The sequence below is a fragment of the Dipteris shenzhenensis genome, chromosome 6 (genome assembly GCF_047967505.1).
Source record: "Dipteris shenzhenensis isolate YYH24624 ecotype China chromosome 6, Dip_SZ_1.0, whole genome shotgun sequence".
Classification (NCBI taxonomy): domain Eukaryota; kingdom Viridiplantae; phylum Streptophyta; class Polypodiopsida; order Gleicheniales; family Dipteridaceae; genus Dipteris; species Dipteris shenzhenensis.
The window spans coordinates 27,390,863-27,405,461 of NC_141601.1; the positions used below are offsets into that span (position 1 = coordinate 27,390,863).

Here is a 14,599-nt window from a genome sequence, read left to right on the forward strand (position 1 = left end):
CCTCTGAAGTATAAATATTTTGGCGGGTCGGTTTTGCCCGTAATCTGTTTGTGTCTGTTGTCAAATTCTTAGGGATGCTAGTTTTCATAATGCTTTTCGGGCCAATGCCTACGCCTTCACTAGTTTCGCTGGCGAAACTAGTGGCGGAAACTAGTGTTCACTCACTAGTGAACACTAGTTTCTACACTAGTTTCAACTAGTGGCGGAAACTAGTGTTCACTAGTGTAGAAACTAGTGTTCACTAGTGAGTGAACACTAGTTTCCGCCACTAGTTTCGCCAGCGAAACTAGTGTTCACTAGTTTCGCTGGCGAAACTAGTTTGCCACTATTTTCAGTGGTGAAGTTCACAACTAGTTTCGCCAGCGAAACTAGTTGTGAACACTAGTTTCGAAACTAGTGTTCACTAGTTTCGCTCAAAACTAGTTGTGAACACTAGTTTCGCTGGCGAAACTAGTTCACCACTGAAAATAGTGGCGAACTAGTTTCGCCAGCGAAACTAGTGAACACTAGTTTCGCTGGCGAAACTAGTCTAGTTTCGCCAGCGAAACTAGTGTTCACTAGTTTCGCTGGCGAAACTAGTTCACCACTGAAAATAGTGGCGAACTAGTTTCGCCAGCGAAACTAGTGAACACTAGTTTCGCTGGCGAAACTAGACTAGTGTTCACTAGTTTCGCCAGCGAAACTAGTGTTCACTAGTGTTCTCTGTCTCCTCCATCGTTCCCTTCTCCCTCCTCCCCCTTGTTGCATTTGTAGATCTAGGCTGCCTTCTTCCGCCTTCCCTCGCTGGATTTTGCTCGAAATAGTTTCCCTTTCACTAGTTTCGCTCAAAACTAGTTGTGAACACTAGTTTCGAAACTAGTGTTCACAACTAGTTTCGCTGGCGAAACTAGTTCACCACTGAAAATAGTGGCGAACTAGTTTCGCCAGCGAAACTAGTGAACACTAGTTTCGCTAGTTTCGCTGGCGAAACTAGTCTAGTTTCGCCAGCGAAACTAGTGTTCACTAGTTTCGCTGGCGAAACTAGTTCACCACTGAAAATAGTGGCGAACTAGTTTCGCCAGCGAAACTAGTGAACACTAGTTTCGCTGGCGAAACTAGACTAGTGTTCACTAGTTTCGCCAGCGAAACTAGTGTTCACTAGTGTTCTCAGTGAAGCTCTGTCTCCTCCATCGTTCCCTTCTCCCTCCTCCCCCTTGTTGCATTTGTAGATCTAGGCTGCCTTCTTCCGCCTTCCCTTGCAAAGCTTGGCACTCACACAGCCTTCGCCATGTCGATCAGCGAGCTCGCCTGCACCTACACTTCTCTCATCCTCTTCGACGACGGTTTGCCTCACATCCCCTCCTAGTATCATCTTTTTTGCTGCATTTCAATCGGTTCTCACTCCTTTCCCCCCTCCCAGGCTGAGAAAATTGCCACCCTCGTCAAGGCCGCCGGCGTCCAGATTGAATCCTACTGGCCTGGTTTGTTCGCCAAGCTCCTCGAGAAGCACAGTGTTGAAGACCTCATCACCAACGTCGGTTCCGGTGAGTATATCGTTGGTCATGCCTTACGCGAAGGACATTTGCTTCAGAGCTAGGGATTTGGTCCCTTACTTTCTTGATCGCAGGTGGTGGCGGAGCTGCTGTTGCTGTCGGCGGAGGTGCTGCTCCTTCTGGTGCTGCGGCTGCTGCACCGCCTCCTCCCGTTGAAGAGAAAAAGGTAAAGCCTGGTCGACCTGTATTTTTGTCTGAGTTATAGTCTCTTTCTTTACGGAGACTTCCTTATTGTGCTATTGCTGTTTCTCTCCCTTTGCTGGAAGAGCCAAAGGAAGAAAGTGACGAGGACATGGGATTCAGCTTGATCGACTAGACGGAGCCCATGGTTTCTGTCTCCTCCATCGTTCCCTTCTCCCTCCTCCCCCTTGTTGCATTTGTAGATCTAGGTTGCCTTCTTCCGCCTTCCCTCGCTTAATTCTCCATTAGCTGGATTTTGCTCGAAATAGTTTCCCTTTCCAGCTAGCTGCCCGCGCCTTTGGAAGCTTTGGGCATCATCCGCAGGCTCTCTAAAGCAGCGCTCATAGGAATTCTTCCCTTCTCTCTGTCAAGTTTTTCTCTTTGTCACGGGTGGAGTTTTTTTTCCATCTGCATTCTTCTCCCTCAACACTTCCAAAAAACAATGAAAGATCCTTTTCTCCCGTTGTGCTGAACCCTGCCTCAATAGCGTTGTAAGAGAGCCCGACTTTGTAATAGATCGTCCCAACACAAATTGATAGCATCGTGTACACGAACAATCGGAACCAATAGTAGCTCACATCTCGTCGCATGTTTACGAACGATCTCGAAGTGAGATAGAATGTCTGCTTGAAGAAATTGACTTTCTCAGAACCTTTGAGCAGGTTGCCTTCCTGAAAAACACCGATATTGTAAGTTTGGCTGTTGAGTCCTGTTCCATAGACTATCCGATGGAGCTTTCATTTCAGGATGAGATACAATAGTAACAATACCTTCTTAGACGCTTCTCGAATTCTAAAATCCACAGCTTTCCTTGTTTCTGACTCGCCATAGGCATTGATAAGGCGCTGAATCTTCTGAGACGCAGTCTCATTTCCTGCTGCAATCCCCGACTCTTCATCATTGACGTCTGCCTGCGAGAAAGTCATGTAAGATTTGTCGATTTGCAATGCTCACCAAATCAGTCGCACTCTAACACAGATCTGAAAAGGGGCACTTCGATGATGAATTTCCTACTCAACACACTCCCAAAAAGCTCGCACATATTGCTAAACATGGCTGCGCGTTCGATAGACAGAGCCAGACTCACCTCTTCAAACCCAGCATTTATAACCCATAGATAATGGTCGGAGGGATTTCTGAACGCCGGACACGGGAAGCCAGCATCGTCGAATAACTGCACAGATGTAATTGCACCGCACCCATATTCTCATTGCAATTTGAGTACTTTGCAAGACGAATCTGAAAGGAATTTCACGGAAAGAGAATTCCGAAGACAAGGCCTAACCTCGAGAGCAGATGGAGAAACTAAGACATGAACACTCAAGCTGAAAGGAAAAGGAGAACTACCTGTTAGGCTAGTGCTGATGGGCATTTAACTTTGTTGTAGTCCGTGGCTGCATATGTTACCATGGGCGTTGAAGCTCGCCAATGTAGTTGTTGCGAAGCATCATCGTCCATCGTTGTTGTGCCAGCTGTTATCTCGTGCATTCTTGGGTTTGTTTTTCTCTTTGTCACGTTGCCTCCTTATCTCTGTCAGGATCGCTTGAGTTGCTTTGGTGACGCCTTGGAAGAATTGGCGCACAAATCAGTACAGATAGGATTTTTTTTGCGTCTCTGTCAAGCTGCCTCCTTGGCTCTGCGAGGATCGCTTGAGTTCCGTTGGTGACGCCTTGGAAGAATTGGCAGCACGAATCAGCGCAAATAGGAAATTTTCGCGTCTCTGCGACATCTGCATTCTTGACTCCCCCCTCCATCACTTCGTCTCCTCCGGTCTCGCGCTTCGCAAACGCCTACGCCCTCGCCATTTTTCAGATGGTTACACTCTGTCATTTTTCATTTAATCATTTCAAAGATGGTTTCACTATGTCATTTATTTGTTTTTCTTCTTGTGCAGGTGAGCTTATTGAAAGTTGTGCAACAAATGCCTCCAGTAAGTTTGGATTCTTTTTCTTTTTCTAGTTGCATTTCACCTTTGCATTTTTGCAAATCTTGTAATTGAGTTCTTCAAATGTGTAGAGAAAGAAACGTGATGTGTCTAGTCCTATCACAAGGAAAGGTGGCAAAAGGAAGAAGCAAGAGTCAGAGGTCAAGAATGAACTGAAGGAGCTTGAGCAAGTTGACATTGAAAATGATATTGAGGATCCTGAGGACAACAAGGATAAAACTATAGATGAACCATCCAACAAAGTAGGAGTTAAAGATGATGTGGAGGATATCATTCCAGAGTGTGTTGAGAGACCTTCAGGTGCAGATATTTTAGAGCTTCTTACAGTAACTAAAGAAATTCCACCTCCTCGAATTCCCTTGTGTCGTTGTCTCATAAACCCAGTTGTGCGTCAAATTAGGAATGATTTGACCATTTTGAAAAGAGCATTTGAAATAGAGGGATACATTCCGACAAAAGGATCTTTTATTCTATCTATCAAAATGCCTGATGGGTCTTCGAAGGATGTTGATGATGTCACAAGAGAACGTTGGGACAAGAATTGGAGCTTAGTTAATGATGAGTTTGAATCAGAGATAATTGGCACACCATGGAGCTTTCTATCAAACAAAATGTTCTTCGTGTGGGAAGGAAATCATCGTACAGCATCTTGGATGGAAAGCATAGAAGAGCTTTACACAAATATCAAGTCTAGACACATTAGAGTGCAAGCTCAAGTTATTGAACCGGAAGCAAAGGATGAGCTTAAGCTTGTTGCTGCTCTGCAAAGATTTAACTTGTAAGCCTTGTTGTTTATGTTTTCTATATTGAGATGGTAAGTGCTTGTAAATGAAACCAATTTTGATCCATTTAAGTCAATGGTTGCAGGCTTAATGAAGATGCAATTGTTGTTACTAATCTCAAGGATTATTTGTACCACACAAGCACACTCGTATCTTGTGATGCTCAATATTTTACTCAGGATTTTAGTGAGGAGGAGAAAAAAGCTATTGAGTTGGCAAGACAGAAAGAGATTGGAAGTGGACGAAGGGTGTGGTATCCCCTCACCCAAACTATTCTTGGGAGGATGGTATTTGCTGTAAGTATTAGTTCTTTAGTTTATATATTTTCTTTTTTTGTGACTTTGCTTTGTGTTCCAATAACATTATGATGAGATTATCTGTTTATGTTGAAAGGGGAAATGGAAATCAGATTTTGAGGCTCAATGCAAGAAATTGCATTCTTCCATGCCAAAGGATGAGAGAGAGTCCAAGATTCATGAGATTAAAAAGACTGTGGGAGCAACATATCGAAGAAAAATTACACGGGTAAGTTTTCAATTTACCAAATTTTGTATTTATAGATCACAAATTTGAATTTGTAGTCCACAAAATTCTACGTTTTATATCTCAGATATTTGAATTTATAGTTTGCAAATTTGAATTTATAGTTTTCAAATTCTAATTTTACAACTCATAAACCATAATATATGATTTGAAAATTATAAATCTATAGTTACAACTTGCAAATTTTTAGTTTGTACTTTGAAAACCTTAATATATGGTTTGTTGTGTGTATCAAAGTCTCTTCTAAAACTTTACTATTTGGCAGATGCTTTCAATAGTCAATCCTTCCCATGGCAAGGAGTGGTTTAATATCCTTTGGAATTTACCATTTGAGGATACATCAATGAAGATCACTTTGGAGAAGCTTTACCAAGTATCAATTGCAACCTGTTCCAAGGCAAAGCAACTATCTATTCTTTCTCTTCTTGGTGCAGATGACAATCTAAAGGAGAGTTATGGGATGCCTATGACTGACCATGGTTTCATACCTTGGCTTGCAAAAGAAGTATGGATGGACCATGTGTTGGCAGATGCTGGGCGATTGCTTGACCAAGTGATGAAATCATCAAGCATTGAGGGTGCAGCTACACTTCCAGACAGTCCTTCTATTCTGGAATACTTTGATGGCATTATAGTGAGACACAGGCCTTTTTTGTTTGAGCCTTTTGCTTCATTGATGACAGTTGCTGTTGTTCCATCTAAGCAAGTTGATCTTACAAATGCCAGCAGACGATTGGTTTACAGGTGCGTTTTGGCTTTCGTTTTCAATTGAAAGATATCTTTGTAATACCTTGCATTCTCTTATATTATCCTAAAAATCATTTAGGTATCTCCATTATCTGGCTGCAAATAAGAGTCTTAAGGTGGTACCATCCATTTGCAAGGCTTGGACTATGCTTGCACCTGCTACTTACTGCATGTACACCTCTCATATTTTTAGAGAGAATAAGCATAAGGATGGTCATATATTGCTTACGGAGTGGAAAAGGAAGCACTGCCCTTGGTGGATCGAGATGAAGGCTGGAACATGTATCGAGGAAGAGAAGGAAACTTATGATCGCCATTTAAAAGGTGAGTGCAAGTCAAACTCGGGTTCGTCGGGCAACATGGATGAGGCACAAAAGAAGAGGCTTGAAGAGGAGCAAAAAGCAATAGTAGAAAAGCAAAAGGCAAGTCATGTGACTCCAAATAACAAACGAGGTGGAAGACCTAAACCAACGGGCACTTCTAACACAGGTCTATTTTCTTATAACTCTTTCTTTCATGTTTCAAAGTGATTAGAAGCTTCCTACAAATTTAATTTAGGATTCTTTGTTATTGTAGACAATGATCCACGAAAGGAGGAGTCTCTTCTTAGCAAGAAAGTGTGTAATACGGATATGGTTTATGTTCCTTTGTCCACTTTCTCATCATTTGCAACTCGTATCTCACAAGAGAACTACAAAGTTTGGGAGTATGATTATGTATCACTTGGAAAAGAAGTTAAGCAATACAAGTATGATGGGGCTTTTCAAATCATAAGAAATTTTTACCATGAACTTGGTGGCATGAAGAAGTCACGCAATGGAAAAAATGCTGCATGGAGTGTGGATTTTTGCTTGATTGACCTTCCTACAGGATCAATAGTGAGTGGAATCAAGGGTGGAATCCCTGGATGGAACATTCTAAATGAGGAGCATATCTCATGCTCACTTGCTATTGCTTCATCTGTGATGGATGATTATGGATGGACATTGGTGATGTGTTCACCTGTATCCACTTCATTCGTTGAGCGTTTGGCAAGACAAATGAGACTAGAGGTTTCTTGTAGGTGAGCAATATATCACAGTTGATAATGTCTGTTTATGTGAATTGCATTCAGCTATTGGTATCTTATAGTTAGTACATGTAGATGGATCGTGGAGACGGGAGATTGCATTGATGTTGCGGATAATGTTGGCTTTGGTGTCAAGGTATGTCATTTGGCTATTTACATGATTGTCATGTTCTTGTTTGTTCGTATTTTAGTATTCTCCATTAACTTTTTCAATCTATGTTTTATGTAGATTACTGCCTTTCAAATCCTATTGTTCTCTAGGATTGGCAAGAAGGCACATCACTATCTTGATAGGGCAAATAAAGTTTCCCAATCCCTTAAGGTGTGCATGGACAATTATTTCATCACTCATTACTTGCCTTCAAGTGTACGGTGCATAAAAGAGGGAAAGGGTGGACAGTGGCGTGGTGGGTTGGAGAAGAGTAGCTCCATGATGTTGATGTTCATGGAGTTGTTGTGTCCCATTGGAGGCTCTGTGCTTGAGCTTGGTGCAGGTACAGCACCTGGGATGAAAGCAGCAATTCACTCAGGACGTCCATGCATGGCAGTGGACAATGACAAAGAGATTTGCATAGGATACTTAGAAGGCATGCTTAGAGACAACTTCACAGAGGCAGGGCCTTCAAGTGTGAATCAAGCAGTCCTCATGATAGATGATGAGGAGACAGACTATGACTTTGATGCACCTCTTGATTAGTGAGTAATTTATTTGATCTATGTGTATAATTTAAGCATGGTTAGATACTGACTAATTGAGCTTAGTGTTCTGCCTTGCTATGCAGAAGATGTGGCTACCCAAATGGCAGGAGATAGCACATTCGATTATGAGTTGGTGGAGAGGCATCATGGGCATCTAGACTACATAGATGACTTGGCTGATGAGGTCTAGAGAGCATGTCCTGGCTTTTTATGGATTGATGCAAAACTTAATTTCTCATGTTTTCATTATCATCTCATGTAGACCTGGTTTCTTATGGATGGATAGCCATTACCTTCTTATGCAAACCTTAACTTCTTATGGATTGATAGATTATGGCTTCTGAATCATGTGATTTTAATGGTCTTTGACCTAATAATATGAACATGTCATAGTTGTTTTGGAAATGTATGGCAAGTTGTAATTTTTAGGTTTGAATTTTTAGGTGAATTCATAGTTTACATCTTTGATTGTTAAAATATATATCCATCCCTCTATTGAGTTTCGAAAGACTAAAAACAAATAATTGTTGGCAATCTCACAAGCTTGAGGGGAGGTATTAATAAGCATATCTACTTAAAAGTGAACAATGCCACTAGTCCTAATTTTGTTGGCATGTTGAGGCTTATAGAAAATACAATGAATGTGCAAATATAATACACACAATTGCATCATGAGAGCATTCAAACCAAGGGTATATGTCTTTGGCTCTTTGTACCTTGGTACATGCATGCAGCTAATATGAGAGCTGTCGATTGAGGTTTTTAAAAAAAGATATTCCATAAAAAAACATTCATTCAAGTATAACTCCATTGAGTGTTGCTCGGATAATCCGCTCAAGGGTTTCCGCTCATAATATGTACGCACCCTTTTTTTATGCTTGTGCATGACACTAAGGTAAAAACAGTGTTTTATGCTTGATCAACAATGCAAAGAATATCCGATGGGCACAATACTTTTCACACACCTTCAACTAGGTGGAATTGAATTACATGCAAAGTGGCATTCCCATCGCATAAGTACATGATCGGATAACACACCTAGCAGCGTGTTTTTTTATAGATGTGCATGACACTAAGGCAAAAATGGTATTTAATGCTCAATCGACCATGCAAAGCATATCCGATGGGCACAATGCTTTTCCTATGCCTTAACCTAGGTGGTATTGAAATGTTCTCAAAGGGGCACACCCATCCAATAAGTACTTGGTTAGATAACATACCTTAGGGCGTGTTTTTTTGTGGATGTGCATATCACTACCAGAAAAATGTTGTATAATGCGTAATCGACCATGCAGAGCATATCCGATGGAGACAATACTTTGCACGCATCTCAACCTAGTTGAAAGGGACTTGCGTGCAAGGTGGAGCCCCCATCCGATAAGTACTTGTTTGATTAACACACCTAGGACCGTGTTTTTTTATGGTTACCTAGGTGGAATTGACATGTTTTCAAACACGCACACCCATCTGATAAGTACTTGGTTAGATAACACACCTAAGGGCATGTTTTTTTGTAGATGTGCATATCACTAGGGAAAAAATAGTGTATAATGTGTGATCAGGCATGTAAAGCATATCCGATGGTCACAATACTTTGAACAAACCTCAACCTAGTTGAAACTGATTTGCGTGCAAAGTGGAGCCCCCATCTGAGAAGTACTTGTTTGAATAACACACCTAGGATGTGTTTTTTTATGGTTGTGCATGATACTAAAGCAAAAACGATGTTTTATTCTTGATCGACAATGCAAAGCATATCCGATGGGCAAAATACTTTGCACACACCTTGATTTCAAGGTTCTCAATACTCTCGTAGAATATTGAATTCATTGAATGGTCCTAAGAGTATGTTAAAACGAGGATGAGATCAACAGAGGATTATTCAATATTTAACTTTGATAATGATATGGCCAAGGATGCAACGACCAATCATGGATGCTTGGTTACAAACAAATGTGAGGAGAAGAAGTGCATAAATACAGATAACAATGTGCACGAGGAACGAAAATGGTCATACATATGCATGAAGAGAAAGCGAATCCAGGTAGATCCACAAAAGCAACCAAAGAGGAAGAGAGTAATGAAGGAGGAGAACATGTTAAATGCATTGGGATATCTATGTTGCAAGCGAAGATGTATGCGCTTCATTGATCTTGCAGACATCAGGGAATGTAGAGGACATGTGTGGCAAAGAACAAGAAGCGAAAGAAATGAATACCTTCTCACAAGTCTCTCTTGCTTTCTTCAGAATGGCAATAAAAGGCTAAGTTCAAGACAAAAGGTAAAACCTCTTGTAAATGGAAAAAACATTTACAATAAGGCATATCGCAATATTATTAGATTATCCCATGGTATATATTGGGATTTAGTCACCAAGGCAAAGGGCGGCAACAAATTTAGCATTCACGGTAATAGAGGAAGGTCCAAATCAAGAATCTCAACTGTCAGGGCAGCAGCAATTTTGCAAGGCTTCATACATGAAAATGCTTTACCTCAACCCCATATATCTACCAAACTCTCTAATGGTGATGCGATCACTAAAATGCACCTTCTAATGGGCTTGAAAAAGCTCGAAGTATTTGACTCTATTGTAGAAAAGCAAAGGCAAAGAGGGGATGCCATAGCTTCTTCTCATACTTTGTATACTCTTTGGAAGAAGAACTTTGGATATGTTAAAATCCTAAGGAGACAAAAAATGTCAAAGTGTAATGTCTGTGGTGATTTAAAGCGAGCGATTGAGAGTGCAACATGTCCAAATCAAAGGGAATTATACAAAAAAAATTGAAAATCTCATCATGACCTTATTCGACATTCCAGACAAAAATATGCATTTTGGAAGGAGCAAGCTATTTCGCATCGCGATGACTACATGTGCCTTATTATAGATGGCATGGATCAGAATACAACAACATTGCCTCGTTTTGTTGCCACTCCACCTAAATTAAGAGAAAAGCACTTTCTAAAGACACATCTATATGGAGTGTTAATGCATGGAATTAAGTTCTTTGCAGATATATGGATTGATTCCTTGCATCTACGTGATATCAATCAAGTTGTAACATCTATTATGAAGGCAATTCGCAATGTACATGTAGAAAAAGGTCGTCTACCACTGACTTTGAGAATACAAGCTGATAATTACTGGCGAGAAAATAAGAACGTACTCATGTTTGCATTCTACTCCATGCTAGTTGCTCATCGAATCTTCAATGAGGTCGAATGTGGATTTTTGTATGTTGGGCATACACATGAGGATATCGATCAGGTTTTTAGCACAGTCTCAAGAGAGCTTAAATGCAAGGATGTGGAGACAATAGATGACTTGGTAAGAAGATGTGGCAGGCAAGTTGGTGGTCGTAAGGAAAGTACAATATGTGAGAGGCTCGAAAGAATGTATGATTGGAAGAGCTTCATTCTACCTTTCATACAAATAGGTGGTGATGCATTGACAAATCATACCAATCCACACTACTTTTGTTTTTTTAAGAAAGATGAAAAACCTGTAATGCAATGGCATGATACAAAATGGGAACCTGAAGAACCTTACAGTCTTTTAACTTCAATTCCCAGCTAGGAAAGGTATCCAACATGGGCTCCTATACAAGAATTCAATGAGAGGTCTAACTATGAAATAGAAGGATTAAAAGCATTTATTACGTACAAAGAGGAAATGCTCCAGAGATATCCTGATTTGAAGCCTACTTGGAGAGAACACACTACCACTATAATTAACAAGACACGAAATTTAAAAAAGGACCTTGAGAGAATGCGAGGCTCAAAGGATGTCAAGAAAGAATGCAATATGTTTTGGCCAAATGTTCATAACGATTTGCGCCCAGCTCCAGTCTTTGAACATGAATTTGTATCATTACTCCCACATCCATATTGTGGACCGAAGAAGAGAGAGTTTATGCCACAAGTAGATATAGAGGTCGATTGTTTTGTTGTGGTTCGGCCATCGGATAATGAATATGAGAATGTGAAGTTTTGGGTTGCAAAAGTAGTTGATGTGCAAAGAGATGACCAAGGGAGAGCTACAACATTTACGACGGTATGGTATGAGCCAAAGGGCAGGAAGGAGAATATGGATAACAACACATTGTATACTAATTGTATAATGAAGGAGTGGGTCCCAAATGATGAAGCAGTCTCTTAAGTTTCGACGGAGACAATCATAGTGTCTTGGCATTCAAGGGCAAAGAAATCAAAGAAGCGCATGGGATATGAGGTAGAAGGAAAAATAAAAATACCACAGCAAATTATTTTGCATATAGACGAATTTTTAAGGATGCTCACCATGGAGGAAGTAGAAGGAGACAGCGCAAATGAAGAATGCCCATGATTAAAGCTTTGTATTGAAGTCCATTGAAGGATTTTATTTGGGTACTAGGCAAGAAGCCAATTCAAGACAATTATAATAAGAGTCATCACCTCCTATGTTAAATAAGAGTCAAAATATGCACTGGATGTCACCTGGCAAGGGACTGTCACATTGAGCAATAAGACAATGGGGAGTCAATGCACCCAAGGGGCAAGGCTTGGCAAGACAAGTGGGAGTTAATGTAGATGGCACCTAGTAAGGGACTGTCGTGACATTGAGCAATAAGACAATGGGGAGTCAAATTATGTAGATGGCACGAATTGAGATTCTTTAAGAGCAACAATTTAAATTGTAAACATATGTTCAATCTATATCATTTTGGATACAAAGACTGCATCTAAGAGCAACGTCTCTCAATGTAAACATATAATGATAGCTGTAATTGCTATTATAAATCTTTGATAGACTTTTTTCTATTTATTAATTTTGTGCATATTGCGAGTGACAATGTTATTTGCATGAAATATTTAAGTCTCCTTTCATGGATTTATAAATTTATAACGTCAACGAAAAATATTAAAAATAATTAAATTAAAAGATAACTTAGGTATAGCTAGAATTTCTAAAATAGGATTATTTCAAATTCGTGCATGTTGGTGCAAAAGTATATATTGAATAAACAAGTGAATATGATAGTGCCACAAAGTGAACTTTTGATTTGGGAAGAATATTTTCAGAAAGTAAAATTTTGATTTGGGAAGGATATTTTCACAAAGTAAACTTTTCATTTGGGAAGGATTTTTGGGCTTCGTCCAAAAACAACAAAAAAAGTCCAAAATTAATGAAATAGGTGTTCTTAGGTACCCCTTGCCTCCCCTCCGCTTCTTGCGCCTTTACTGCCTCCCCCTTTTGTCCCACTCGCCTGTCCCAGCCCCTTCCATCCCTTAACCTCTCCCTCCCCCTTCCGTCCCCTGGATCGCCTCATGCTTCCATTCCCTGGGCCTCTCCATTCCCCCTTCTGTCCCCCTAGCCTCTCCTTTCCCTCCTGCCTACCTTAATGCTCTACCTCCCTTCCCTTATCTCTTTGGCTCTCTTTGCCCCCCCTTCTATCCCATCTCTTCACCTCCCCTCCTGCATCGCATCCCATTTGCATTTAAGGGGCTAGTCTAGTTTCTACATATGTAGGAGGGACCCTAACAACTTGCAAGAGGTCATTTAAGTATGGACAAGCGGATGGAAAAGGCCAAGAGGGAACGTTATAAAAGAGGAGGATGACAATGGTGATGAGGGAAGCAAGGAAGGAAAGCACGAGTGAAGCTTCATGGTGTTAAGAGGTGATTGGGCTATTTAATCACAACCATTTCACTTTCCTCCGCACACAACCAAAGTTTCCCTTACTTTCCTCCTACATAGTCACACGACCAAAGTCTCTCTCACTTATAAAACCACACGTCTTTCTCCTCGCCATGGCTTCTGAAGATGTCCAACTCCTTTCTGTCTCGGCGAGCCCCTACGCAATGCGTGCCATCCTCGCCCTCTCCGCCAAAAAGGTCCCCTTCACCACCCTCACCGAGGACCTCTCCAACAAAAGCCCCCTCCTCCTCCAATCCAACCCTGTCTACAAGAAAGTCCCCGTCCTTCTCCACCTTGGTAAACCCGTCTGCGAGTCCTCCATTATCGTCCAGTACGTCGACGAAGCTTTCCCCTCCCCCGATGGCAAGAACCTCCTCCCTTCGGATCCCTACGATCGCGCCGTCGCTCGCTTCTGGGCTGACTTCGTGGACAAGAAGGTGCGTGCGTTGCCTTACTGCCTGTCATTGTTTCTTCGTTTTTGCTAGAACCAAACCTCTTAACAGCCTACTCTCGCCAGTTTGAGGAAGTAAGCGGTCTGTGGGCTGTAATGAATGCCTCATTTGTGGCATTCTATTGCAAGAAAATGCAGGCCGGCAGATAAGTGTTCTTCAAGCGTATGATAGTAAAAATTGTACTTGCGAGCAGATGAAAGGGACGAATCTCGTCCATTAAAATTAAAGATTGAGGTGAAGGATTTGTAACTAGGATCCTGCATCTCACATGCTGGCTTCTTTTGCTCGCCTGCGTTGCACAGCTTAATGAAGCTTTATTTCGGCTCTTCAAACCAACGGAAGAGGAGCGGAAGGCGGCTCTTCAAGACTCCAAGGACTGCCTGAGTTTATTGGAAGAAGCCTTAGGTACTGTTGCAAAGGAGCCCCCTTATTTCGGGGGTGCCACGGTGGGCTACGTCGATATAATCTTGGGTCCTTTTGTGGCGTGGCAATATACTTTGGAAACTTTGGGGAACTGCAGTCTTGAGCTGGAGGCGTATCCACGTTTGTGTGGGTGGAAGAAAGCATTCGAGGAATCAGCATTAGGAGAGACTTTGGAAGCACCGGAGAAGGTGTGTGAATTTTTCAAGGCAATGAGGGCCGCAAGAGCACAAGCCCAGGTGTAACTCGGCTTGAAAAGCCAAAAGCTCTTTGGCAATAGTGACAATAAGGCAGAGGCTTTCTTTTTATCTAACGAGTAGCTTGACCCATCTCTGTTGGGTCAGAGACCGGCTCTGTTGGGTCTCATGGTGGATATCTTCAATTTCAAGAATAAATTTCAAGAATAAATTTTAATGAAAATTTCCAGGTGCATATTGATTAATTCTTAGCATCTCTCTCTCTCTCTCTCTCTCTCTCTCTCTCTCTCTCTCTCTCTCTCTCTCTCTCACCATGTGTGTGTGTGCACGTGGTCAAGTGTATGTATGTAGGCCTATAT

General features: G+C 41.4%; 1 protein-coding gene and 1 pseudogene across 1 annotated transcript; both read left to right on the forward strand.

The window, feature by feature from the left end:
- The first annotated feature begins 1,267 nt into the window (after positions 1-1,267).
- Positions 1,268-1,848, forward strand: LOC147900993 (large ribosomal subunit protein P1-like; annotated as a pseudogene).
- Positions 1,849-13,210: 11,362 nt separating this feature from the next.
- Positions 13,211-14,351, forward strand: LOC147900994 (putative glutathione S-transferase). Its single transcript, XM_087375586.1, has 2 exons — positions 13,211-13,608; positions 13,926-14,351. The coding sequence occupies exons 1-2, from the start codon at positions 13,285-13,287 to the stop codon at positions 14,286-14,288; spliced, it is 687 nt and encodes a 228-aa protein (XP_087231712.1). The 5' UTR covers positions 13,211-13,284; the 3' UTR covers positions 14,289-14,351.
- Positions 14,352-14,599: the final 248 nt, after the last annotated feature.